Source organism: Paroedura picta, chromosome 5, assembly GCF_049243985.1.
Source record: "Paroedura picta isolate Pp20150507F chromosome 5, Ppicta_v3.0, whole genome shotgun sequence".
In the NCBI taxonomy this organism is placed as follows: domain Eukaryota; kingdom Metazoa; phylum Chordata; class Lepidosauria; order Squamata; family Gekkonidae; genus Paroedura; species Paroedura picta.
Window position 1 is genome coordinate 114,179,295 of NC_135373.1, and position 26,449 is coordinate 114,205,743.

Sequence of the window (26,449 nt, forward strand, 5' to 3'; positions counted from 1 at the left end):
TGGTATGAGCCGCTTCTCTTTCAGACCGATCTTCGGCTTCTATTGGATAATTTATTTTCATTCTATTTCGTTTAGTGTGTCTTTCGCAGCTATTTATCTACATAATAAGGGTGTGGAGGAAGAGAGAAGGAGGAGGAAGCCAAAAGCTCATGGCACGAGACTTTTTGTGTCTCAATACCGAATGCTTACCATTCTATGAACTATTTATTATGGCATCTATAGATTTGGTGCTTGAAACGGCAACCCTGCACTGAATCCCTGTTTCCACACCATTCTGCCCATAAAGGTGTGGAATGAAAACCACATCATCACGGTGTATAGCAGTGGTTCTCAACCTGGGGGTCGGGACCCCTTTGGGGGTCAAACGACCCTTTCAGAGGGGTCGTGGCAGGGGGGCACTGACACTGTTGCCACTCCTCCTGCAGGCCCCAGTGCTCGGCCGCCAGGCGCTCCGGCAGCACCTCCAGCGTAGCACAGGCTCCTGCCAGGCGTTCCAGGTGGCAGCACAGCGGGATAAAAGGCAGAACTGAACTGAGAATCCCCGGGAAAAAAAACAACCTATATACAATCATCATGAACAATGGATCTTCACACCATTGGTCAGTTTCGGTTTGATTTCTGTGAAAGAACACTTGCATAATGTTATGGTTGGGGGTCACCACAACATGAGGAACTGTATGAAAGGGTCAAGGCATTAGGAAAGTTGAGAACCGCTGGTGTATAGCCTCATGCAACCCATTAACCGAAATAAACCATTAACTGAAATAAACATAGGGGAAAATACACACTGTGATGACGTCAAAATACCCCCCTTCTGGGCACACGATTGTGAATTAAAGCACACAATTCCATCCAAGAGGAAAGATCTGGAACGATCTTTCAAAAATTTCATTATGTTATTAATTTCATTTCTAGTCTGGCTTTCTCACGGAGCCAACAGGAGCATCGGTCAGGAGTGCGCATGCAAACAGCGTACCTGGACTGGCTGAGGTAAGCATTGGTGCTGCGTATCGCTGGGCTTCACTGGGATTGGTTTGATCAAGTTGGGGTTGTCGTATATAGCAGAAGAGCTGGTTATTTGTTTTGGCTCTGAGCACGTCTTACACTGCAATGCAGAAACAGATTAAGAACAATTGAGGAGGTGAATAAAAGCAAAATTTCCTTCCTAATACTCTTATCATTTTTTTAAAGTTAATCTCAAGAAAAGAACAAATTGACATGTGTATGTACGCATGGGGGGGTCACATTGGACAAAGACAGAGCCATAAAATGTCAAAGAGCTCGGATCCTTTACTGGGTTCCCACATCCTACTGCATTCTAGAGCTGCCTTTTGCAACTTTATTCCCGGTGAGAGACCCCTTAAGCATTCTACAGCAGTGGACCCCAACCTTTTTATCACTGGGGACCAGTCAACACTTGACAATTTTACTGAGGCCTGGGGTCTTTTGCTGAGGGACGTCACTGCTGCCGCCCGAGCCCCTGCTCCACTTGCTTTCCCACCGGCGCCCGTTTTCCCGCTGCCCACTGGGGGGCGCTGCCAGCAGCAGCTGCGCAGTGCCACGCAGAGGGGGAGCCCCAGCCATGGCAGCCGCTGGAGAGCACCAAAGGTGAGCCGGTGGCAGAGTGGCAGGGCAGCCCCCGAGGCAGCAGCCAGGGAGGAGGACGAGGAGGAGCCGCGGCCCAGTACCAACTGATCCACGGACCAGTATTGATCCCCGGACCGGGGGTTGGGGACCACTGTTCTAAAGGCTTTGAGAAACCACAGAAGCTGCAAGATTGTGCAGAATACAGTTGGAGAGTACAGCTGGATAAATGCCCACCTGATTCTCCTCCCCTCCCCACCCACCCACCATCACTGGCCATGTTGGGAGGATGGGGCGGTAGCTGAGTCAACAAAAGCACCTGGTGGAAGGAGCTGCCAGCGGAGATCCGAGGCCTGTCGGAGCTAGCACAGTTCCGCAGGGCCTGCAAAATGGAGCTCTTCCATCAAGCATTCTGATATGTCCACTAGTATAATTGTGAGCAATCCTGATCTGACCACTCTGTGGGGTCGTGACCAAAATGTTAAAGGTACAGTTGCTGAGGTGGTTATCATTACTGTTATTCGAGGATGTAGTTACCGAACTAATACTGTGTTAGTCGCACAGTTTCATGTTCTCTATAAACTGCCCTGAGCTGCAAGGGAGGGTGGTATATAAACAAACCAACCATCTCCAGCATTAAGCGGACAGCAAGTCCCTTTTCCTCATACTGCTTCTGAAGAGAAAATGTTCCATGATGTAATATTTCCTTGACAAGCAATTATGACAAAAATATATGGAAAGGGGGGGGGGACTAAGGCGGAAGGAGTGGACTGACTCATCCTTCAAATATATTATTTGCAAACAAACTTCTTAAGTTATAGGGACAGGAGGAAGCAGACTGAGCACGCGCATGTTCTTCCGCCCGATAAGCCGTATCATAAAAATGGAGATAATGAAACCTCTCTCTAATGCATCTATCAATCACTTAATTATTCGAGGAGACATCAGTGCTCTGGTAGATTTTCTATGGCCTATGACTCATGGGTCTTTCAACAGTGGCTACGCAAACCAGTTACATGGATTTTAATGCAAATGAACACATGGCAGTTACTTCTCGAATTCATGGAGTTTGGCTTTCTCCAGCTTGGATCAAATGGAACAGGGAACCGGGGTTTGCCACCACTAGAAGAAGTTGGGTCCTTTCAGATGATCCCCGCTTCCTCTTCTTCCCTGGACACATGTAGACATGATTGTTACTGATCTGTGGGAAACCAGAGTTTTCTGGTTCATGCTCTCCAGGTCCATGCCAGGACTTACATTTCATCATTATAATGTATAGGGCAGGGGTAGTCAAACTGCGGCCCTCCAGATGTCCATGGACTACAATTCCCAGGAGCCCCTGCCAGCGAATGCTGGCAGGGGCTCCTGGGAATTGTAGTCCATGAGCATCTGGAGGGCCGCAGTTTGACTACCCCTGGTATAGGGTGACTAAAAATGTAAACGTCAACAGCTCTAATTCTTATAAAGTGCAGAATTTATTTTTAGGGGGCATGAGCCATTTCTTAATAAACAGTTTTAGGTTACAATCACTGTATAAGAACCATAAAGCCTGGAGAATCCAAGCGGTCACCATTACCTAGTTCAGACCTCTTCCACATGGAAGAAGGTAGAGGGGGATGTAGACAGGACATCTGACCTGATTGGTGGTTCGTTGGACGGATGGCCAATCAGGGATGGGACAGCGCACCTGATTGGCAGTTAGGCAATGAGTCCCAGCTCCTCCCCATTTATTTATATGTTCAAATTGTTGTAAACTGCCCTGTGATGGCTGTGCCGATAGGGGTTGTCTAGAAAATATATAATATATAAATGTTATATAAATATAATATATAAATGTTCAAAGAATCTTGTTGGTCTTTAAGGTGCTACTTGAATCTGTCTTTAAAGGTTTTTACCATTTATGTTCTCTCATTTACAATTTTTTTTAGCAGCTGCCCACCACACTTCTCACTGGGCTGGAAAGGGAACTCATAGAATCATAGAGTTGGAAGGGGCCATACAGGCCATCTAGTCCAACCCCCTGCTCAACGCAGGATCAGCCCAAAGCATCCTAATGCATCCAAGAGAAGTGTGTATCCAACCTTTGCTTGAAGACTGCCAGTGAGGGGGAGTTCACCACCTCCTTTAAAGTGAGGCCTGCAGAACTGCACACAGTACTCCAGGTGTGGTCTGGCCAGTGCCGTTTACAATGGGACTATAACCTAATTGCAGTGTGTGCAATTGGTGGGGTGCAGAAGAGTCATGCCTCCTTTATTCTCTGCATCCCTGATCTTACAGGAGAGGCCACCTGGCTCCAAGCCCTGAGCCGTCATGTTGGGTACAGCTTGTGCTCCTCTTTGCCAAGCCCTCTTTAGTGCTCAAGGGAGGTATACGAGTCCCCCTAGCCATGATCTCTGTGGGTCTAGGATAGTAGCATAACAGCATCAAGGCCCCAGACTTCTGGTCTGAAGGTTAACCCTTCCTCTTGCAAACTGATGCTTTGGGGTGCTCAACTGAGTTGTACCGTGTACCATTAAAACAGCATTGTCTGCTCCCACTTGTCACCTATATAACTTTCAGAGTAGAGTAGGCGAACCAAAAACCCAGCTTGCTTCCGATGGTACTGGAGGGGCAAAAATCCCTCCCCCCAGCACCCAGAGGGTTTGATCAGCTTGCACCTGCTCTGAAAGGGAGGGAAGGAGCCTCTTCCATTTGCTGCTGCCAAAAACAGAGGGCTAGCCTGAAGTGGATCCATATATGCCCTTTCTGTGTGCTGGCCACATGGTTAATGACATGGAGATTAGTAGATCCTGCGGTCACTCAGTTAAGAGTTGAGAGGCAAGCCACTGTTAGCCAGGTTCCACCGAGAGCTCATATCCTGGAATTTGCTAATGCTGCTGAAGAAAGTAATTAAACCGGCTTGCTTTGTACCGCAATTCTGTTCAGCATTCATTATTAAGAATTTTTCCTCTGGCTTGCAGGAGATTGAATAATAAACAGGACATAATTTGATTAACAACTTATTGCAGTATTGCATATATAGATATAATAGATCTATAATATAGATATAGATATTCACATATACAGACACACAAGAACTGTTTTGTTTTGGGTTTTTTTTTTTGCTGAGGTCCACATGTCCTGTGTCAGGCCTCTCATGTGATTCTTGACTGATGCTTCCTTCTTGCCAGCCAGCAGCCAAGCCCTGTCACCTCCTCACCACTTGGTTCTGTGTGTGTGTGTGTGTGTGTGTGTGTGTGTGTGTGTGTGTGTGTGAAAAGCCTCCTTTGTGAAACCACTTCCCACCAATTCCCAAACGGCATCCTTGTGCACAGCACTGCTAATAGCTTTGGGGAGGAATCTTTAAAGTTCACTGGTTTGTAGCACAGATGCAGAAGTACAGCTGTGGCTTTCGATAGGCAGCAAGGTGGCAAGGCGGTGTTTCAGGGGTTTGTTAAATACGCAAGTACGTTTTGGTGAATGACGCTGGACTTTGATATTGGACAAGGTAAAAAAACTGGTTGCTGATGTTCAATTAGGGGAAAGGAATTCTGTTCAGTGTTACGGCAACCATCACCCGAGGCATGTAAAGGCGCATCCCATATGTGTGTTAAGAGGAATTGTCTTTGTAAAGACTATTTTTGAGCTTCACTCCTTATCTTATGCCAGTATTTTGAAGGAAGAATATACAATTGATATATATATACATGCATAAGATTAATTTGTGTTGGGGGAGGGGGGGAGAGAATACTGTTGCATAAAAAAATTAAATTGCTGGATCAGACTAGTGGTCTGTCTAGCCCAGCCTCCTGTCTCACACAGCGGCCAGCCACTTGCTCTGGAGGTTCAACTATGGGTCATAGAGGCTGAATCCTTCCCAGGTTTATGGCCTCTGAATAGGGAAGTTCCATTGGGTTACCATGGTTACCTACCACCTAATGATAGCTACTGGGTACCTTCCATAAGATACCTTCCATAAATTTGTCCAATCCCCTTTTAAAGATGTTTATTCCTGTGACCCTCACAACATCCTCTCGCAACTCTGTATAAAGAAATCATTCCCAACAAAATAAACCAATATAGCATGCAGAAGGGCATGTCATTTATTTAAAGTATTTCTACCCTGTCTTATCTCTGCACACTCAGGGGGGTTAACCAAACAGCAAAAGCTGGAAGGGACCGCCTGTCTTCGGAAGCGATGCCGTTGAGAATCATGCAGTTCATGTGACCTAGGCCAGTGGTCCCCAACCTGCGGGCCGCGGCCCGGCGCCGGGCCGCAAAGGCCATGGTGCCGGGCCGCAGCTCCCTCTCCCCGCCCCCCCCCGCAGTAAAAAACTTCCCCGGCCGCAAGCTTGCGGCCCGGGAAGCTTCTTACTGCGGGGAGGGCGGGGAGAGGAAATCAGGGCCGGGCCGGGCCGCGCCCGTGCAGGCCGCGCCCGCGCGGCCCGATCCGCGGGCACGGCCCGATGCGTGGGCGTGGCCCGATGCCCTGCCGGTCCCCAGCCTAATAAAGGTTGGGGACCACTGACCTAGGCCATAGAATCAGCCATCCCATTCAGAACCTTCCTGTGTACCCTAGTAGTGTCATTCTGTGGCAAAACAAATATGCTAACAATGTGGAAACCATCTTTTCATGTCCTTCCAGCCCTTTTCATTCATTGGTTCTTGTTACATTGGGATTGGGAATCACCAGACAACTTTCAGTTATCACAGGGTGGACATGGGGAGGGCAGCCCATTGCAAAGGTTCTGTATGTGTGCTGTGGTGGGCGCTGAGGGAGAAATGTATGTCCCCCTGAAATGAGAGTCCATGGTCAGACCATACCTGGAGTACTGTGTGCAGTTCTGGAGGCCTCACTTTAAGAAGGACGTAGATAAAATTGAAAGGGTACAGAGGAGAGTGACGAGGATGATCTGGGGCCAAGGGACCAAGCCCTATGAAGACAGGTTGAGGGACTTGGGAATGTTCAGCCTGGAGAAAAGGAGGTTGAGAGGGGACATGATAGCTCTCTTTAAGTATTTGAATGGTTGTCACTTGGAGGAGGGCAGGATGCTGTTTCTGTTGGTTGCAGAGGAGAGGACACGCAGTAATGGGTTTAAACTTCAAGTGCAACGATATAGGCTAGATATCAGGAAAAAAAAATTTCACAGTCAGAGTAGTTCAGCAGTGGAATAGGCTCCCTAAGGAGGTGGTGAGCTCCCCCTCACTGGAAGTCTTCAAGCAAAGGTTGGATACACACTTTTCTTGGATGCTTTAGGATGCTTAGGGCTGATCCTGCGTTGAGCAGGGGGTTGGACTAGGTGGCCTGTATGGCCCCTTCCATGATTCTAGGTCAAGAGACGGGGGGTTTTTTGACCTGTGTGAGCTGCAGATCCCTCTTGAGCAACAAAAATAAAGTTGGCCCTTTGATTATCCCAGCTTATGTTGTTGGCTCTCCACATTCCACATCTGTAGACAACACCAGGTGTCATCGCTTGTGTGCTATTCAAAGAAAGCAGTTGGCTTTTTTACCCAGCTGCACGTTAAGCTGAAAGCGGAGAACAGAAAGCACTGGATTGTTTCACTGTGAGAAAGCCTCACCTTGGTATATTCATCTTTGGCTTTGGTGAGCATCCGCAAGATATCCACCTCCTTGCTTTCACCCGAATTCAAGCTTACCGGGGAAATGCCTATGCCGGTCCCCTGCTGGGCTTTCAGCTGCTCTTGCTGAGTTAAACTGGAAATGAGGAGTGAAGACAGAAAAGAGTAAACAAACATAAGGGTTAATTCACAATTGCTTCAAAGCATTTAGAAGACATTAAGAAAGGCTTCGGGTTCCCTCTCCCGCTCCCCATCTTGTCTTCTTATATTAAAAACTAAGCTTCGATTAACATTGATAATAAGTTGTCGCCAATTCTGCGCGTGCTGGGCCATTAAGGGCTTGAATTTCCCCAACTCAGGCGCAGCTTCTATGGCCAGAAGGAACACTAAATTGTAGCTCATTTTATGCTGGGGGGGAGGAGGAGATGGTGGCGCACACACATACACGCACAAATAAGTTTTTAACTGCTAGTAAATGACCAATTTCCCGCCCCAGCTGTTTTATAATTACTGCAAACTGCTGTGAATTCTAACACACACAGTCACTTGGCTGAATAGGGTAGTTTTAACCAGATGAAATGCTGTTATTATAATCCACTAAACACGGTTTACAGTAGCACGCATCTTCTGAAAACTAGTTTTTACTGAACCAAATTAGCAGTCTGAAAAAGGAGTTTAATCACCAGCAACCGCAGGGAGAGCTGGTTAAAAGAGAAACTGTCAAGAACGCAGCTGTCTAGAGCCAGTTTGGTGTAGTGGTTAGGAGCGGCAGCTTCTGATCTGGTGAGCAGAGTTTGATTCCCCACTCCCCCACATGGAGCCAGCTGGGTAACCCTGGGCTGCTACAAAATTAAGGTTTGTAATTTTTTTTATTTTGGAGGCAAGGGAGATAAAAAGCAGATCAATGTTAATGTTAAAAATGCACAATAAGTAAAAAAAATTGCTACTGATCAATATTTGTATCGGATTTCGCTTAAATAATATTAGAAATCTAAAGAAGGGAACAGATTCTTCCTCAATGTAAAATAAATAAATATAATAGAAATAAATAAATAAATCATACCAAAATACATTTGGAATGAAAGAATATATTAATTAACTTGCAGATGGTCATCCAAGACTAACTATTCCAATAATTTCATAATAAAAGGAGTTAATATTAAATAAATCACTATAATAATAGTTCGAGTATAATATGCATAAAATCCACAATACAAAAATTAAAATCTGCTAAGGCTTTTCTTTGCCTATTAATACTTACTTTTTCATGAGCTCTGCAATTCTTTGGCATTCTTCCTTATCATAAAACCAAATTCCATAAATGGACACTGAAAATATACATTAAACACAAACCATGAACCATTCTCAGCATGGTATTATTCTTACCGAAGGACGGTCAACATATATGTTTTTAAACATTGTTCAGCCTTCAACAGTTACAAAATCTTTTATATTCCCACTGTCATGATGGGAGTTCTTAGTCTGACGAAGAGTGCTTGCACTCAAAAGCTCACTCCTTGAATAAATCTTTGTTGGTCTTAAAGGTACTACTGGACTCTGATTTTAAATTCTACCTTGGATGCTAAAACCTAGCTTAAAGCTTTGTATGAGTAAACAACCTACACCTACATGAAGGGAGCTGGGGATACCACTCACCTGTGTTGTCTGATAAACCTATTTTGCCTTTCATAGTTTATCTGCAAGGAAAAACTAGCAGAAGAATATCTTGCATTAAGGAAAGGAATCGCAGAGCAACAGATCTTTCAGATCTCATACCTATTTTTATTGTTGGATATTTCTCCAGCATTTCTGCAGTCCACTCCTGGAAACTTCTCGTCATAACTGAGAAGCAATTAACAGATTGTCTCTAAGCAAAGTTACATCCTTCAAAGGCTATTGATTTCAATGTGCTTCAAAGGGTATCACTCTGCAAAGAACTGCGCTGTAACTCCAAGCAATGCGCTTGGAACATGTGGGGGGAAAAAGTAATCCTCATTCTAACCAGACAAATAGCAGCAATGCTTAAAACACTTCACCCATTTTTGCAATGCATTTTCTAATAACCTTCAGGATTTGACATTACTTGTCTAAATAAAGCATTTCACACAATAGGCTTTAATAGCTCCAGAATTCCTGTACACATAATTGAGAAAGCGCTGTTAGTTTAGATTGTGCAAATATGTCTACGTTTTATACAGGGAGGGGAAAGGAAATTAAACCTTGAAGAATGGTGAATATTACACAACCCAACAAATCCTACTCCAGAAACATTTAGCAGAGAATCTACAGAGAAGGGGATAATGACAATGATTGCAGGACCTAAATTACAAATCTGTATTTTCAAACAGAATGTGGAAATATAGAATCATAGAGTTGGAAGGGGCCACACAGGCCATCTAGTCCAACCCCCTGCTCAACGCAGGATCAGCCCTAAGCATCCTAAAGCATCCAAGAAAAGTGTGTATCCAACCTTTGCTTGAAGACTGCCAGTGAGGGGGAGCTCACCACCTCCTTAGGCAGCCTATTCCACTGCTGAACTACTCTGACTGTGAAATTTTTTTCCTGATATCTAGCCTATATCGTTGTACTTGAAGTTTAAACCCATTACTGCGAGTCCTCTCCTCTGCAGCCAACAGAAACAGCATCCTGCCCTCCTCCAAGTGACAACCTTTCAAATACTTAAAGAGGGCTATCATGTCCCCTCTCAACCTCCTTTTCTCCCGCCTGAACATTCCCAAGTCCCTCAACCTATCTTCATAGGGCTTGGTCCCTTGGCCCCAGATCATCTTTGTCGCTCTCCTCTGTACCCTTTCAATTTTATCGACGTCCTTCTTGAAGTGAGGCCTCCAGAACTGCACACAGTACTCCAGGTGTGGTCTGATCAGTGTATTTGCCAGTCCTCCCAATTTGGTGTCATCTGCAAACTTGATGAGTAGTCCCTCCACCCCCTCATCTAGATCATTAATAAATATGTTAAAAAGTACCGGGCTGAGCACCGAGCCCTGAGGTACCCCGCTACTCACCTCTCTCCAGTCTGATGAAACACCATTGACAACAACTCTTTGAGTGCAGTTCTCTAATCAATTCCCTATCCACCTAACTATCTGAAAATCCAGATTGCAGTCCTTCAACTTATCCATCAGAACATCATGGGGAACCTTATCAAAAGCTTTACTTAAAACCAAGTAAACGACATCAACCGAATTTCCACCATCCAGCAAATCTGTCACTTGGTCAAAAAAGGAAACCAGGTTGGTCTGACAAGACCTGTTGGGAGACAAATCCATGCTGACTTCCTTGGATCACCAAATTGTCCTCCAGATGTTTGCAGATCACTCCCTTTAATATCTGCTCCATTATCTTCCCCACAACAGAGGTCAGACTCACTGGTCTATAGTTTCCCGGGTCATCCTTCCTCCCTTTTTTGAAGATCGGAATAACGTTTGCTCTCTTCCAGTCCCCTGGGACATCTCCAGTCCTTAAAGAGGTCCCGAAGATGATGGACAAGGGCTGTGCAAGTTCTCTGGAAAGTTCTTTGAGCACTCTTGGGTGCATTTCATCCGGCCCAGGGGATTTGAACTCATCCAGTGCAGCTAAATGCCTCTCGACAACCTCTCTATCCATGTTAACCTGCCACCCAGACATTATCCTACTGCCATCTCTAGATGTGCCTAAACCCTTTGACCTGTGGGTTGATAAAACAAATTTTATCAACAAGCCTTCTCACAAACAGATGGCCAAGGAGTTGGCATGGTTCTTGCATAAGGGCCTCTTTGCCATCTGCTTATTCCTGGCTGGGATTTGTCCCTACAGGTGAGGTCCTTCAGTTCCAGGTGAGGCTGAAGTCCAATGTGCAGAACGTCTAGATTCCAATCCTTTCTTCTTCACAAGCACTAAGCCAAAGAAGAAGGTCAACAGTAGAACAGGACAGCCAGTATTTTCACTCAGATGAGATGGAGGCTCAACGTTTTTGAGCCTACACGTCATAATTGGAATTCTGACACAACATGATGGGTGCAGTCACAAAATGGCTGCCACAGAAGGCAAGGCCAGCTAAAAATGGCCACTGCAGCTTACCTTCAGTCACAGGAAAATGCGATTATATGAACTCATCATCATTCTCAAAGTTCAGCAGTAAAACATATGCTGGGCATGTATTAAATCACAACTGAAAATCTGCTATCTAAAGGCGAGAATAGTTTCATCCGTTATCTTTTCGTGTGTGTGTTTACTAAGAGCCTGTGCCTGAGGACTGCATCTCATGTTTTGGGTCCCCCCCCCTTTTTTTTTCTTGCATAAATGCTGGATTTATGCAATTGTATCCAGGCACATTCTGAAAACTCTGATACACATGTCAAATCTGGGAATGAGGAATAGATGCTATGCCCAAATACAGAACTGTAAACAGCCTAGTTTCAGGACTTGTTGCAACAGTGAAAATTTGTAATCTTCTTTAAGAACACTTTCCAATAAGGGAGACTTAGGGATGGTTGAGGTAGACCAAGAGAAAAAAGGCAAAAGGCAGTGTGAGGCTTTGTTCAGATGAGTCTCAGCAAAGAATACATCAATTTTAGTGTACAGACTTTTCATATGATGGAAATGGAAGAAGTACAAAGGAAACAGCATGAACGGTGCCACCTTCTCACGAAAGCCCTGCTGCTAATTCAGCAGGATTAACTCCTTATCTAGAAGAGTTCTTTCTCTTGTCACCGCCAGCTATGAGTGTATTTCACTTTACTGGCCTAACCAAACTTTCTTTAGTCTACTTGGACAATCCATTTCCTCTGTTTGAATAAGTCCTTCCCCTACCCAGAAGGAAGAATCTATTCTCCTGAAAGTAAAAAATGCAATTTAAAAACATCTGAAACTGGAAGTGTTGCTCAATTCCAGATTTTTAACACAAGGGTGCTTTTCAGCAATTTTCCTCCCCAAAATCAGGACCTTTACTGTCTGAGACAAATGCAGCAAAAACTACATGAAATGTGCTGAATTTCCTATGTTAAAGAACAATGGCCTGTTAACTTCCTTTTTGCCTGATTTTTAAAGGAGAATTTTACTTTTGCATTTTTCTTGGGTGTTATCACTGTGAGAAATTGCTTAGGTTGCAAATACCATGAGCAACAAAGAATGTGTTTACTAGTGTGTACTGGCTCAGGAAGAGCCTCTTGTGGCGCAGAGTGGTAAGGCAGCCGTCTGAAAGCTTTGCCCATGAGGCTGGGAGTTCGATCCCAGCAGCCGGCTCAAGGTTGACTCAGCCTTCCATCCTTCCGAGGTCGGTAAAATGAGTACCCAGCTTGCTGGGGGGTAAACGGTAATGACTGGGGAAGGCACTGGCAAACCACCCCGTATTGAGTCTGCCATGAAAACGCTGGAGGGCGTCACCCCAAGGGTCAGACATGACTCGGTGCTTGCACAGGGGATACCTTTACCTTTACCTTTACTGGCTCGGGAGTCTCCAAACACAATACTAGTTTGGTATCTCATGGTTCAAAATGGAAGAAGTTCCTGACGGTAAAAGCGGCCCCTCAGTGGAACAGGCTTCCTCGGGAGGTGGTGGGTTCTCCTTCTTTGGAAGTTTTTAAGCAGAGGCTGGATAGCCAGCTGACAGAAATGCTGCTTTCATGAACTTAGGCAGACTGCAAGTGGGTGGGCGGGAAGGGCTGTGCCAGTGTTTGTTTCTTGTGGCCCTTCCTTGCAAACCCAGGGAATTGCTGATCGCCACTGTAGGATGGTAACTGAATTTCTTCCAGGCCAGGCTGGATTCTAGAGATTTTTGATGTGTGGGGGGGATTATTTGGGCATGAAACTGGGGTCCCTATGGGTGGGCAGGTAGTTGTGAGTTCCTGCATTGTGCAGGGGATTGGACTGGATGACCCTGGAGGTCCCTTCAAACTCTAGGATTCTATGAAAACCAAGCAATCAAGTATGGCATGCATACTCAATGGTTTCTTGTTATACAAATGTTGCTCACCGGCTGCTGCCTGTCCCGGTTGATGTTGGGCCCCCAACTGTACACTCAGTTCATGGGATTAGGTATATTACCTTGACTTACTTTAAACAATTGGTACTAGGAAGCAACTTTGGCTACTCTTTGACCAGACTAGGGTGACAGAATTCCTCAGCTCAGCACTGAAAAATTCCAACACTGTGTGCTACTCAAATGAAGAAAAGCAAACATTTTGAACAAGCTTTCATCTTTGCACCAACATGGCCCGTTACAAGGAAGTCCTATACGATTCTTAATTAGGCATGCCTACACACCTAGCTGGAACAGTGTTACCTGGACAGGTACGATGCGTGCAACACTGCAGCAACATACTCGACACGACAAGCTATGGCTTAGTATTAAGACGGAGCAGAAATGGTTCTTTAATCCAGGAAATCTGTTTTGACTTCTGATTTGAAGTAGGAAGATGTATAAGCCCCCGTAACACTGTTTATCTTGTCTAATTGAGTCCCGGCTGCTTGCATTAGACAGAGACTATGATCTGAATGACAGCGCGCTCGTGGGCTTAGAAAGGGAAAGCCGTACTTCAATCAAGCGCACTAATAACGGAGGCAACGTGGATCTGCAGCAATATCTTGAGCACTAGGGTAGCATTTGAAAGTCTAGTTAGGAATGCACATTTATAGGAAGGTAGTCTCCAGGCTGAACAAGACACTAATCCAATCTCAGTTCTAAATATTAGAATCGTAGAATCATAGAGTTGGAAGGTACCTCATGGGTCATTTAGTCCAACCCCCTGCAATATGTTATACACTCACAGCACTATCGTTCATCCACTGTAACCTGCCACCCCCTTGAGCCTTCACAGAATCAGCCTCTCTCTCGGATGGCTATGCAGCCTCTGTTTAAGAATGTCCAAAGATGGAGAACCCACCACCTCCCGAGGAAGCCTGTTCCACTGAGAAACCGCTCGAACTGCCAGGAACTTCTTCCGGATGTTTAGATGGAATTTCTTTTTAATTAATTTCATCCCATTGGTTCTGGTCTGTCCCTCTGGGGCAAGAGAGAACAACTCTGCTCCACCCTCTACATGGCACCCTTTTAAATACTTGAAGATGGTTATCAGATCCCCTCTCAGTCGTCTCCTCTCCAGGCTAAACAGACCAAGCTCCCTCAACCTTTCCTCATACGTCTTGGTCTCCAAACCCCTTGCCATCTTTGTTGCCCTCCTCTGGACACGCTCCAGTTTGTCAACATCCCTCTTCAACTGGGGTGCCCAAAACTGAACACAGGACTCCAAGTGAGGCCGAACCGGAGCAGAGTAAATTTATTAACGTTTTGCATTAAAAGCCCGAGCATGAAGCAAACGCAAAAACAGCCGCAGACACTTGCTTCTCCTGACACACACGCAAAATAAAATAAAAGTAAATCTGCGTTGTTGCCCATCTTCTGAGACCAGTTTGTGGAGCCATCTGCAATCTTAGATTAATTTCACTGGGAAGGTTGCATAGTTAAAGGGTAGGCTGCATTCCTTTCCTTTTAAGGGGATGTTCCCCTGCACTTATTTTTTTTAATTGCTGGAAAATATCTGACGTTTGCTTTCAAGCCCTTTCACCGGTGCAGGCACTTTAAAGGGATCCCGCTGGATACAGATGAAAGAACCCAAATGTGCCTGGCGCGATCTGAGCTTCCATATACCTAGCGCCAGTCAGTAACAATACCAAGCTGGTCCTCATTAAAAAAATATATATATATACATCCTCCGTGTCTTTGGAAAATAAGTTTTCAGACTGGGCGAAGGCCATCCATCCCAGCACCCTTTTGGAAGCCCGTCTTCCGCCAAACATCAAGGGACGTTATCAGAAACTGTGGGGGTGGTGATGAATGAAAACCAGAGACCTCCATGACTCGGGGAGGTGATGAACTGACAGGCAGATGGAGCCCATTATCTGCACGGCTCAAGCCAAGTTTTCCTGTAAAACTGCTGGGGGTGGAGAGAGCTTTTGAGCAGACACGAGAAAAAGGCTGCGAGGAAGAACGGCGAAGGGAAAGGGCAATGAAAGAGTCCGCTGCTTGGACTTCAAGGCAGTAAGAAGTTTCCTAAAAAGTCCACGCAGAAGTTTTACTGCCACCCCGGGCTTTTAGGCTCGATTTCTCAAGAGTTCTGCTGTTTTAATCCGAGTTCTGCAACCTTCGTCGGGAGAACAGGATGTTTCAGACGATTGTTCAGCAAGCGACTTCAGCGTATCGTCCCCTCCCTGCACACCTGGCAGCGGAACCCAGTGTGAAGTATTCTGGCAGGATGGTCCACGAAACCCAGCTCAGCTGCTTCTACACACGGCCGGGAGGTAAGGATGCAAAGCTATGAGATGTACACACAACTGCTCTAACAGGAGAACACCAGGATTTTGTGGCTTCTTAGATGCACAAAGATTAGCAAATGTTGTGGGATTTTTTCTGGAAACGGCCGGTGAATTATTACAAAAAATTGGTTTCTAACTGTATGAGAAAGAGAACTGAGAATTTGAAAAGAGATGTGCGGTTTCAGCGAGTATTTCAAGCACCTAATTAATAGTAAGGCACTTCCACCTAGCAAACATATACATTGAATTTAAGGAGGGGGAATATTACTCTCAAAGGGGCTGTCAGATTTGGAGAAAGTATACTCAAACAAATGCTGGCGTTTCAGAAAGAGAATGAGTGCTCAGAGTCAGCTTTGCATATATGTTTTGAATTCTTTAATTACCTTAAGATCTCATTCCTTGGTGCTGTGCCCAACTTTCAGGAGTTGGCATTTTTCACTGCCACAAAGCCATTGGGCTGCAACTTTGGAATCTGTCAAACCTGCGGCATTTCTTCCTTCCAACCAGCGTTAAGCCCACAATTCTGAGCTCCATTGCATGTATTTAAAAACTTTTTAAAACTGCGGTTGATTTGGCAGAGGACCACAGTTTTGTCGTTTCAGATTGTGGTAGCAAGACGGATGTGTGTGCAAGGCCTGTTTTCTGGTCTCCCGCTTTTAGAAATTCTGAACACACAAAGCTGGATGGTTTTTGCCTGGGTTCACAAAATCAGAATCCTCAGCCTCTGTAGCGGCAAGAGGCAGGGGAAGTTATCCACTTGAAATACTTCCTTTCTTTTATCTGTCCCCCAGCTTCCACTAATACATCTTCTACCACGTGTGGCCTAGCCTATCTTGAAAAGATATCCAGAATTCCCACAGCTGGCAGTGTGCTATCTACACCACGTCTAGGAGAGCCAGTTTGGTGTAGTGGTTAGGAGTGTGGACTTCTAATCTGGCATGCCGGGTTCGATTCTGCACTCCCCCACATGAAGCCAGCTGGGTGAACTTGGGCTCGCCACAGCACTGATAAAACTGTTCTGACCGAGCAGTGATATCAGGGCTCTCTCAGCCTCACCCACCCCACAGGGTGTCTGTTGTGGGGAGAGGAATGGGGAGGCGAATATAAGCCGCTTTGAGATTCCTTTGGGTAGGGAAAAGTGGCATATAAGAACCAACTCTACTTCTTCTACATATTTGTTGCTGAAAGTCTAGTGTGTTACTAGCGTCAAAAACCCATAAATGGTACTGTATTATTTTTTGAAAACCTACTGGCACCAGGAAGTTCAAAAGGCATCCATTATAACTAAGCTTGTCAACCTCCAGGTGGCACCTAGAAATCTCCCACTAATACAGTTGATCTCCAGAAAAAAGATCTGTCTTTTTTTGGGGGGTGGACTGTATGGTCTTATCCTCTGCTGAAGTCCCTCCAGTTTCCAAGCCCCGCCCTCTGCTGGCTCCACCTCCCCCATTTCCTGTTATTTCCTAGACCTGGCAGCCCGAATTATAACGCTCTTCCCATTTGCGTCAGGGACTTTCTCCCAAACAGGAGAACCGTTCAATGCAAAATCAACAGCAGCCACTGCCAGGGCACATAGCATTGTTATCTCAGGCACTTCTCCCTCTCCTCACACTGCATAGTTTTACTCTGATACAATAGGGAACGTTAATAAAGAAGCACACTGATCCCACTAGAGGACTGGATGATGGGTTTGTTTTTTACCTACCCTTTTGCAAGAGCAAAAGGAAAGTCTGCAGCTCATCAGTTATGATATGACAAACATGAATCATAGAGTTGGAAGGGGCCATACAGGCCATCTAGTCCAACCCCCTGCTCAATGCAGGATCAGCCCTAAGCATCCTGAAGCATCCAAGAAAAGTGTGTATCCAACCTTTGCTTGAAGACTGCCAGTGAGGGGGAGTTCACCACCTCCTTAGGCAACCTATTCCACTGCTGAACTACTCTGACTCTGTGAAAAGAAGACATATCTTTTTTTTTTAATTCTACAAGAAAAATCCAAACAGCTTATCAGTCTATGAAGATTACAGAGTTAAACCTATTGGTCATTCCAGCTCAGCCTTTCCCAATTTTTTTACCATTGAGAAACCCCTGTAACATTCCTCAAGCTTTGAAAAATCCGTGCGGAATATGGATGGGAAGCATAGCTGTGTACCTGCCCACCCAGGGCCCCTCCCCTCCCCCTCCAGGCCCATCATTGGCCTTTTTGGGAGAGAGGGCAGGTCAATGACCATATATGGTCATATCACCCATTGTATGTTTAACAATTTTTAAAATGTTTTTTAAATGAATTAACTCCCACTCATTCAGGAAACCCTTCCAGGGCCATCAAGAAACCCGAGGGTTTCACAAAACCGTGTTCTAGCTCAATACTGTAGCTACGGCCCTCCAGGAAATACATCCAAGCCCTGCTACCTGGGATATTTTATCTAGACATGTTGGGTGTTGAACTTGGGCCTTCTGCATGCCAATCGTACACCCTTCTCCATGATAACTAATGCATTTGATAGCTACTATCAGTAATGATGTGTTTGCTGCAAGGGATACTGTGGTACAGATATAGCACATGCATTACGTACACTGATTTGGGAATCTATTTCAATGTTCATCTTGTAATTGCAAAGAAACAAAAAAAAATCCCAGACTGATGGGGCTAAAGAGCTTGGTGTAGTGGTTAGCAGTACGGACTTCTAATCTGGTGTGCTGGGTTTGACTCCCTGCTCCTCCCCCACATGCAACCAGCTGGGTGACCTTGGGCTCGCCACAGCACTGATAAAGCTGTTTTGATATCAGGGCTGTCTCAGCCTCACTTAAATCACAGGGTGCCTGTTGTGGGGAGAGGAAAGGGAAGGCGATTGGAAGCCACTTTGAGACTCCTGGTAGAGAAAAGTGGCATATAAGAACCATCTCTTTTTCTTCTTCTTCTTAAGGCTGTGCATGCAGATTGTGCAAGCTCTGATTATTAACGTTATTCAGTCCTGGGTCTCCTGAGAACAATGCAGGAATCTTGAGGATCACATGAGTTCCAAGGCATATATTAGGCTACCCTACTGTAGAAGTGCCAGAATTGCGGAAGCCGCACTAGATCAATTGTAAACGTGTTAAAGTCAATGATGTTCGGCCAGACAGGTGTGCTAGCTCAGCTTTATTAACCCTGATGAATGTCTAATAGATGCAGGCTGATATATGCTTTACAGGCTATGCAGAGCTGCTTCCTAAGAAGGTAAAAGAAGGCAGGCTGGATCAAGCCAACACCCCATCTAGTTCAACACACAGTGTCACTGAGTGGCCAAAACCCAGGTGCCATCTGGAGGTCCACCTACGGGCCCAGAGCTCCAAAAGTCCTCCCACTGTGCTCCCCTCTGCACCAAGAATACAGAGCATCACTGCCTCAGACATAGTATTCCATCTATATCTTGTAGCTAATAGCCACTGATGGACCTCTCCTCCATATATTTATCCAATCCCCTTTTGAAGCGGTCTCTGCTTGTAGCTACCACCACTTCCTGCGGCAGTCAATTCCGCAAGTTAATGACTCTGTGGGTGAAGAAGTACTTCCTTTCATCTGTTCTAAACTCGCTGCATGTTAAGTTCATTGAGCGCCCATGAGTATTGTGAGAAAGGGTGAAAAGTACTTTTTTCTCTTTCTTTATCCCATGCATTATTTTGTAAACCTCTTACCATGGAACCCCCCTCAAGCTAAAGTGCCCTAACCCCATTAACCCTTTTGTTATACGGAAAGCATTCCATCCTCTTAATCATTTTAGTTGTCCCTTTCGGCACCTTTTCCAATGCTGTATCTTTTTTGAAGTGCGGTGACCAGAACGGTACACAATATTCCAAATGAGGCCACGCCATAGATTTATACAGGGGCATGATGATACTGGGTGATTTGTTTTCAGTTCCTTTCCTAATAATCCCTAGCATAGCCTTTGCCTTTTCCCCCCTTGCAGTCACGCAATGAGGCAACGTCTGCGGTGAGTTAGTTATCGGCTATGAGTCCAAGACCTCTCTCCTGGTCCATCACCACCAGTTCTGATCCCATCAAAGTGCATCTATTGTTGGGATTTTTGACTTCGCACTTGACCACGCTGAACCTCACTTGTCATGTTCATGCCCAGCCCAGGCAGATTTTTCTGGAGCGCCTCATAGTCCTCCCTGGTTTTCACCACTCTGAACAATTTGGTATCATCGGCAAACGTAGCCACCTCACTGCTTATTCCCAACTCCAAATTATTGCCTTGCAGTGCCTTCCATGGTGAGAACTGGCCATTTGCACTGACTCTCCTGTTAATTAACCAATTTTTAATCCACAAGAGGACACATGCTCTTATTACACATGCTCTTACACATGCTCTGCTGGGTCTACTTAGGATCCTTTGATGAGGAACTTTATCAAAGGCTTTTTGGAAGTCTAGATCAGGGGTAGTCAAACTGTGACCCTCCAGATGTCCATGGACTACAATTCCCAGAAGCCTCTGCCAGCATTCGCTGGCAGGGGCTTCTGGGAATTGTAGTCCATGGACATCTGGAGGGCCGCAGTTTGACTACCCCTGGTCTAGATAAAGCCTGTTTCCTAAGCATAGTTCCTTCTCAAACCTTGGACTTCCCAGCAAACCAACTGGTTTTAGAAGTGCCTTCTAACTGCAACCAAAGTAACTCAGTCTGGATGCACATGGTGGTAGAAAATGCAGTCAACTCGCAGATGACATAAGACAGATTCTGGGGCAAATGATGCAGAAAAGGCTTCCCTTAAGAGAAACCTACAGGCCTACCATATTGAAACCCTACAGTTTCACAACCCAATCAACCCACTAAAATCAGGCTGTTTGAATGAATGGGGTGAAGGAGATTTCCTGTGTAGCAAAATTATACTGCTGACCCATTGTGATACAGAACGTTTTGCCTCCCAGAAGCAAAACTCCCTTCTCGTTAAAAATAATCATTTGAGTTTCCTTCGGGAGCTGTTGACATACGCATACCATGAAATCAAGCTGCTTTCAAATATTGCTTTAGCAGAACATTGTGGTTATCAACACACTTAAAGGACTTTTATTTAGCGGATCATTCTTTCTACTTGAATTTCAAAATTCTCAGACGGTCGGGAATTGTGTTTAAACACATCAAGCACTCATTTTTATATTATACAGAACAGCAACCAGGCAGCTCAGCCGGCGTTAACATGCAGTCGGCAAATGTGTTATTCAAAATAATATATAATAGGAAACAGTTTATAGTTATTTTTGAGTCACCTAAGTACTAGCCAATATAATAAAAGGGCTGAAAAAAATGTAGTTTTCTTTCAGTAAGCACTAATTTTACTTTTAGTCTAGACCAAGCAAATAGCTATTATTGAATCTATTCCTGACTGCAGATGGGGGGCCATGAAGTATGTTTGCCCCTACAATGGAGCTACTTTTGACTAAAGATTTGAGTTTGAGAGGGAAAAGTATTTATGGAAATCTGGAAATAGCACATGAAGAGAACGGGCTGTGGCTCAGCAATAAAGCATTTGTTTTGCACGCAGAAGGCCCCAGGTTTAATTCCTGGCATCCCCAGTTCAAAGAATAACATAAGAGACAACTACTCCAATTTTTTGAGAGCCTCTCTATCAGCCAGAGTAAAAAATGTTGACCTTGAAAGACCCATCGGTCTGATTCAGTGTAAAACAGTATAATGTACCTTGAACACATAATAATATAACTATTATTATAACTTTTAGCCCGCGTATTCAGCAGGTATACTGGTGAAATGGCTGCTGGCCATTTAAACTGAACAACTTGGCCAGTCTGCTGATCAGCTGTTACGTTTCAATGTCCGGCAGCCATTTAAAGCCTCCCCCAATTCCAAAGGGATGGAAGGAAAAGGACAGGCAGAATGGCTTGCAGCTGGAATGGTTGCAAGTCATCCCAGGGATCCTTTTTGCTGCCCTCCCTTCGGAAGGGTGTGTGTGTGTGTGAGCAAAATGAAGCTCTGAAATGGCTGCCGGCCATTTAAACTTAACAGCTTGACATGTCCGTCAGCTGTTATGTTGAAATTGCAAGCATGAATTTAAACCTCCCTTTTGCTTCCCCCCCTCCCTAAAGGAGGGAAGTGAAAGGGATCGAAACAGATCATTAAACTGTCTACGATCTAGCAGCCTCTCTCAGGATCAGCTGTTCGGCAAGCTCTGCAGAGCACAGTGGTTCAAACTGGGCCCCCTCAGCAGACCCCATGCCTGTCCAGCAGAGAAAATTCTGTGGGGGGCCCCGATTTAAATCAGCCCCCCCCTGCCAGCACACCCCAAGCCCATCTGCAGAGCAAGTTCTCTCCACAGGATCAGCTGTTTGGCAGGTTATGCAGAAAAGGCAATTCAAACTGGGCCCCCTCAGCAGACCGCAAGCCCATCCTGACAAGAGTTCTTTCTGTAAGATCAGCTGTTTGGTGGGCTCTGGGGGGGGGGAGGCATTTAAATGAATTTTGATCCCTTTAAATTCTCAAGGGCTGAAACATTTGGCTTTCTTGAATATTTTCTGAATATTCCGCTTTCTCAAATATTTTCTGAATCTAGGATTATTAGGGAATACCAATATTTTTTGGGTCCAATATACTCAAGGCTAAAAAATCCCAAGATTTTTTTTACATATGTCTAATTGCCAGGCAGTGCAACCCTACCTGGCAGGTAACCCTACCTGCAGCTGATTTGCCACTTCAGTTAACAGGGAACCAAAATTACATTTGCACAGACTTGGGAATCCCAAGGTGTCCTTATAGCCATGAGTAGGTTCCACACTCTCCTTAAGCCATTTTTCTTACTACTCTTAATTTGTCTTACTACTAGACATTCTGAAAGCTTCAGAAAACATTTTGAGTTTCAGAAAAATATTTTCAAACGTAATCGACAGGAAACACAGCTATACTTTAAAAACTGAATCAAAGCATAATAAAAATACTCACATCTGGCATTTCTGTAAAGTAGGAACGGGTCCTGCAGCTGGAAATCTAGATCTTTAGTGATTGGCTCTGTACGATTCTCCATGCTCAACCTATTCATAATGGTGAAGCCATACTTTGGTGAGGCTGACCTGAAAATTAACAAAGCAGGAACAATGTGGTCAATTAAAAAACATCTCCATCACTAGTTTCTTTTATGCCGTTTTATGTTGTGGCTCCCCCCCCCCCCCATTAGCAGCGCTGGCTGCTTCGGGTACAAGCACCAAAGCACCCTACCCTAGTTATAACTCAGTAGTCAGGCTTATCAGAGTTCAAACAGTCCAACAATCCAAGCCCTTCAGGAACAATTAAAAAGCTACTTCATGGTTCATTCATCTGTTTTAAAGATTTACATTCCCGACTGCCTACAAGGGTACCTTTTGACTTTTGACTGTACTCCCTCTTTTTTCGCGGCCACTCTAAGAAAATAACAGTTTGAATTAACTTGGAATCAACCTGCTATAAACCCTAGTTTAAAATCCTGCTTTAGCACCGATAAACCAACCGAGGCTTGTTGGACCACTGGCATTCAGGCATTACAAGCAACTTGAGTTTAATCAAACAACGATTTCCAAACTAGCGTTTATTAAAATGCACCCTTCTAATCAACGGCTGCCTTCAGACATAATGACAAATCAGAAACGAGCCTTGTAAATCCTTGGCCTTGCATACACTCCTTCCCCGTTTGATGTGCTCTGTTGCTTGGCAGCAGCAGACTTCCACAGTAACAACCAATTTGTTAAACCTCCAATATGGCTATTATTATGGTTTCTGTGGTTCTTTTAAACTATTTGAACAGTCGTTGCATTTTTTCTTGATTATAACTCCGGTGATCAAGTAGGGATCAGTGGTTTCCTGTTTGCAGACATCTTTTATGGCCATACTAATCCATGCTTCAGTAACCTCAAGGCTAGGTTACTGCAAAACACTCTTCGTACGGCTGCTGTTGAAGGCAATCCAAAAGCTACAGCCGGTGCAAAACAGAGAAGCTTATCTGTTACCTGGCAATAGCCAACAGGACCATGTCAATCCTGTTCTGAAGTCCCTTCCCTGGCTGCCTATTAGTTTCTGGCCTTCATTCAAGGTATTAGTGCTCATCTGGCCTTCATGAACTGGGCCCCTTCATTTGAAGGACCATCTCTCCCTGCATGTTCTCATACAATGCTCTTCCCACCAAGGTTTATTATCAGCTCTGCCATTGTCTAAATCACGCTCTGTCATGCTCCGAACTGTGGCTTTTCCAGTAGTTTAACAATGCCTATGGAACAGCCTCCAGGAAGAGATGACAGGTACACTCCCTTCCACCAGGCTTTCCAGAAAAGATACAAAACAGAGCTCTTCTGGAGAGTTTGTGGGGTAGCCAGAGGGCCTGGGCAAAGGGCAAGAATACCCTGTTACCCTGGGCAAAGGGCAGGGGAGCCTGGATAAAGAGCGGGAATACCCTGTTAGTTTGGACATAAGATGTTTTGCTTTGCTTTTCATGTGTTGTTTCATTAAATGGTTTTGTACTGTTTTCATATTGTTATACTTTTTTCACATTGTTTTCTCCCTGACTTGGGACGCCTGGGAGAAAGATGGGGACATAAACACCATAAATAAATAAGAACACAATATTTTCAGTCTGCTAATGATCTTCTTGTTGCTGTTAACCACCTCATGCTCTTTGGGGGAGAAGCAGTATATAAATACTTCAAATAAAATTCCCAAGCAGTGTACAAGGAGAGGAGAAAGGAGGAGGGCTTGAACCCTGAGACTCATAAGGTTTGTTCCCATAATGAGAAAACGTGCTTTGTTTACATCTGAATGCAGCCAATATATTTCCTTTCTGGTTTTGAATCGTTTCTATTTATTTTGTCTTGCAATGCATGCTTTAACTCTTCAGAAGAAGTCCTTCATTTTAGGTATCCAGGCAGTATTCCTCGCTGTTAGCAAGAGGTCCTTTATTAAGTCCTAACACCAGCAAGAGCAGTTTTGCAACCCTCTCAGAATGTAAGCACATACACGGGATTGTTCCTACACCCACACTGTTTCCAATTTACTTGTGTCACATGAACTGAAACTCTTCTGGCTTGCTGTGCTAAAAGCGAGCACTGAAGAAACTCACCACTCAAAAGCTCTTCACTGGCTACTGAAACTCGTATATATAGGGCAGACTATTTTGGAACCAGGATGGATACTGAGGAGAAGGCACTGGCCGGGGATCTGAGAGATATGCCAAGTATCATAGCCCTCAGAGGACATCTCCACACCTTGAGCCTCCGGAAGGAGCCTTAGAGAAAGGCAGATAAAATACAAAGCGGGAGGCAAAAGTGAAGGAAGGAAGATAAGATGCCAATCACACAGTTATCAGAGGAAGAGTTTGTTCCGTTTGTCTTTCCGTTATACCCATCAGGAGGTCCCCGTTTTTGACATTTTAATGCACAATTATTGCCCCGGCAACTTTCAGCAACTGTGTGGCTATTTAAAAAACCACCACAAAGCAAATTTATTCAAATATTTTCTCCCCAAGGAGCTATTCTCTGTTGTACTTTTTTAATGATCTGAGGAGCTGGCTTCTGATTGTGGAAAGATCTCCCCAGGGAGGCATGCCTGCCCCCCCCCTCCATCACTTTCGATCTCTGAGAGGCGATTTTGTTTAGGAACTCGTTTGGGAGAGTTCACTAGCAGTCCAGAATTGTGGGTCTAAATTTTGTGTTTTAGGTTTTCTATATCGTATTTCATTTTATGCGTTTTATATCCAGGGATGGTTTATCCCTGCAGCACATGCTACAGGCCCTGCACTTCCAGTGGCCCTGCGTGGTACCTTCCCCTCGTGGATCAACATTTGCTGATTTTTGTTGTTAGACTGAAAACACTAAAATATACATATGGAGGGGGCGTAATTTCAGTTCTCTGCACTGCCAGAGGAAAGAAATTACAGCCCTCCTTGATGTTGAAAGACAGGCCCAAGCAATACAAAAGAAAAAAAGACAAAAAAGAAGGAAACACAATTGGTTTATCGAAGCTGGGACTAAAATTACAGAATAACATCCAAACTGGAGGGCAATGTAAGCAACCTGAAATACCTTCCATGACTCTTTCTGAGAAATGGTTGAAGTGCAGATATGCACATCCCCTTACCCTAGATGAGTAGTGCTGCTTAGGCCCCCCAGAGCTTTTATACATCTGGGCAACGCCAGGCACTTCCCATCATGCAGTGAAGGCTACAGAGATAAACTATGCCTATATTTGCAATGCCATTTGCAGCATTTCAGGCAGGTATGTTCTCCAGACACCACTGGAAATAAATGACTTCTCTCCATTTACACGCGCACCTGTCTGCTGGCTGAACACAAATATCCAAAGCCACTCCTATTCTGGCTGAATTCCGCTTTTGCCACGGCAGTGCGGTTTCCGTCCATGAACATTAACCAGTGAGGCAAGAAGATGCAATGCTGTAACCATGCGCACAGTTTATACAGGGCAAACATGATCGCTGAATAAGACATCCTGTGTCACTGAGGTATCCTGTTGTAAAAGGCAAACATTAAATTGCATTTTAAACACAACGTAATCGCAACCATCAGGCTTGTTCATACTGTGCATCAAATCACATTATCAAGCCCTGTGCATCTTCAAGGGCATGAAACGCCACGTGTTAAGGGTCCCCCTGTTCAGCATTCCCTTCAACTTTTTCAAAACAGCATCTGCCGTTCCATCTCTTTTAGGAGTAAAGCAGAAAGGAAGCCAGTTGCTTTTAGCAAATACAACAGGAGAGCTGGGACAGAAAGTCAAGCCACAGTTTAGCTCAGGGGTCCCCCAGTGTAGTGCCTGTAGCCATCAGGGAACCTGTCAACACCTGTTCTGGTACCCACCAAGTTTTTTTTAGAACGTGGGTAGCACGCTTGCCCGGCAGGACTTCTGCTTTGCCACTGGAGATCTCATTGTTGGTGTCAAAACCAAAGTACCTTTATTGGCATAACAAAAGCATTTATGTTAAAAGAAGACAAGATAAAAGAATGTTAAAAGAAGACAAGATATTTCAACT

General features: G+C 44.8%; 2 protein-coding genes across 38 annotated transcripts in view; one reads left to right on the plus strand and one right to left on the minus strand.

The window, feature by feature from the left end:
* Positions 1-26,449, minus strand: part of DCP1B (decapping mRNA 1B) — a 46,871-nt gene that overhangs the window by 14,673 nt on the left and 5,749 nt on the right. For 6 of the 7 annotated variants that reach the window (XR_013231422.1, XM_077340084.1, XM_077340089.1 and 3 more), the window contains exons 3-6: positions 22,387-22,514; positions 8,405-8,471; positions 7,144-7,279; positions 977-1,105 (exon numbers count right to left, since the gene is read on the minus strand). Coding sequence is in view for 6 of the 7 variants with exons in the window: in XM_077340084.1 (XP_077196199.1) it covers positions 977-1,105; positions 7,144-7,279; positions 8,405-8,471; positions 22,387-22,514 (460 nt within the window). In the remaining variant the exon portion in view is untranslated. Of the gene's footprint in view, positions 1-976; positions 1,106-7,143; positions 7,280-8,404; positions 8,472-22,386; positions 22,515-25,736; positions 25,930-26,449 lie in introns of all 7 variants that reach the window. The other variant, XM_077340085.1, reaches the window with a different exon arrangement.
* CACNA1C (calcium voltage-gated channel subunit alpha1 C) overlaps positions 14,729-26,449 on the plus strand; it is a 611,497-nt gene continuing 599,776 nt past the window's right edge. For 22 of the 31 annotated variants that reach the window (XM_077340051.1, XM_077340056.1, XM_077340050.1 and 19 more), the window contains exon 1: positions 14,730-15,438. In XM_077340051.1, coding sequence (XP_077196166.1) covers positions 15,300-15,438 — 139 coding nt within the window. In that variant the 5' untranslated portion in view covers positions 14,730-15,299. Of the gene's footprint in view, positions 15,439-26,449 lie in introns of all 31 variants that reach the window. The other 9 variants (XM_077340070.1, XM_077340071.1, XM_077340058.1 and 6 more) reach the window with 2 other exon arrangements.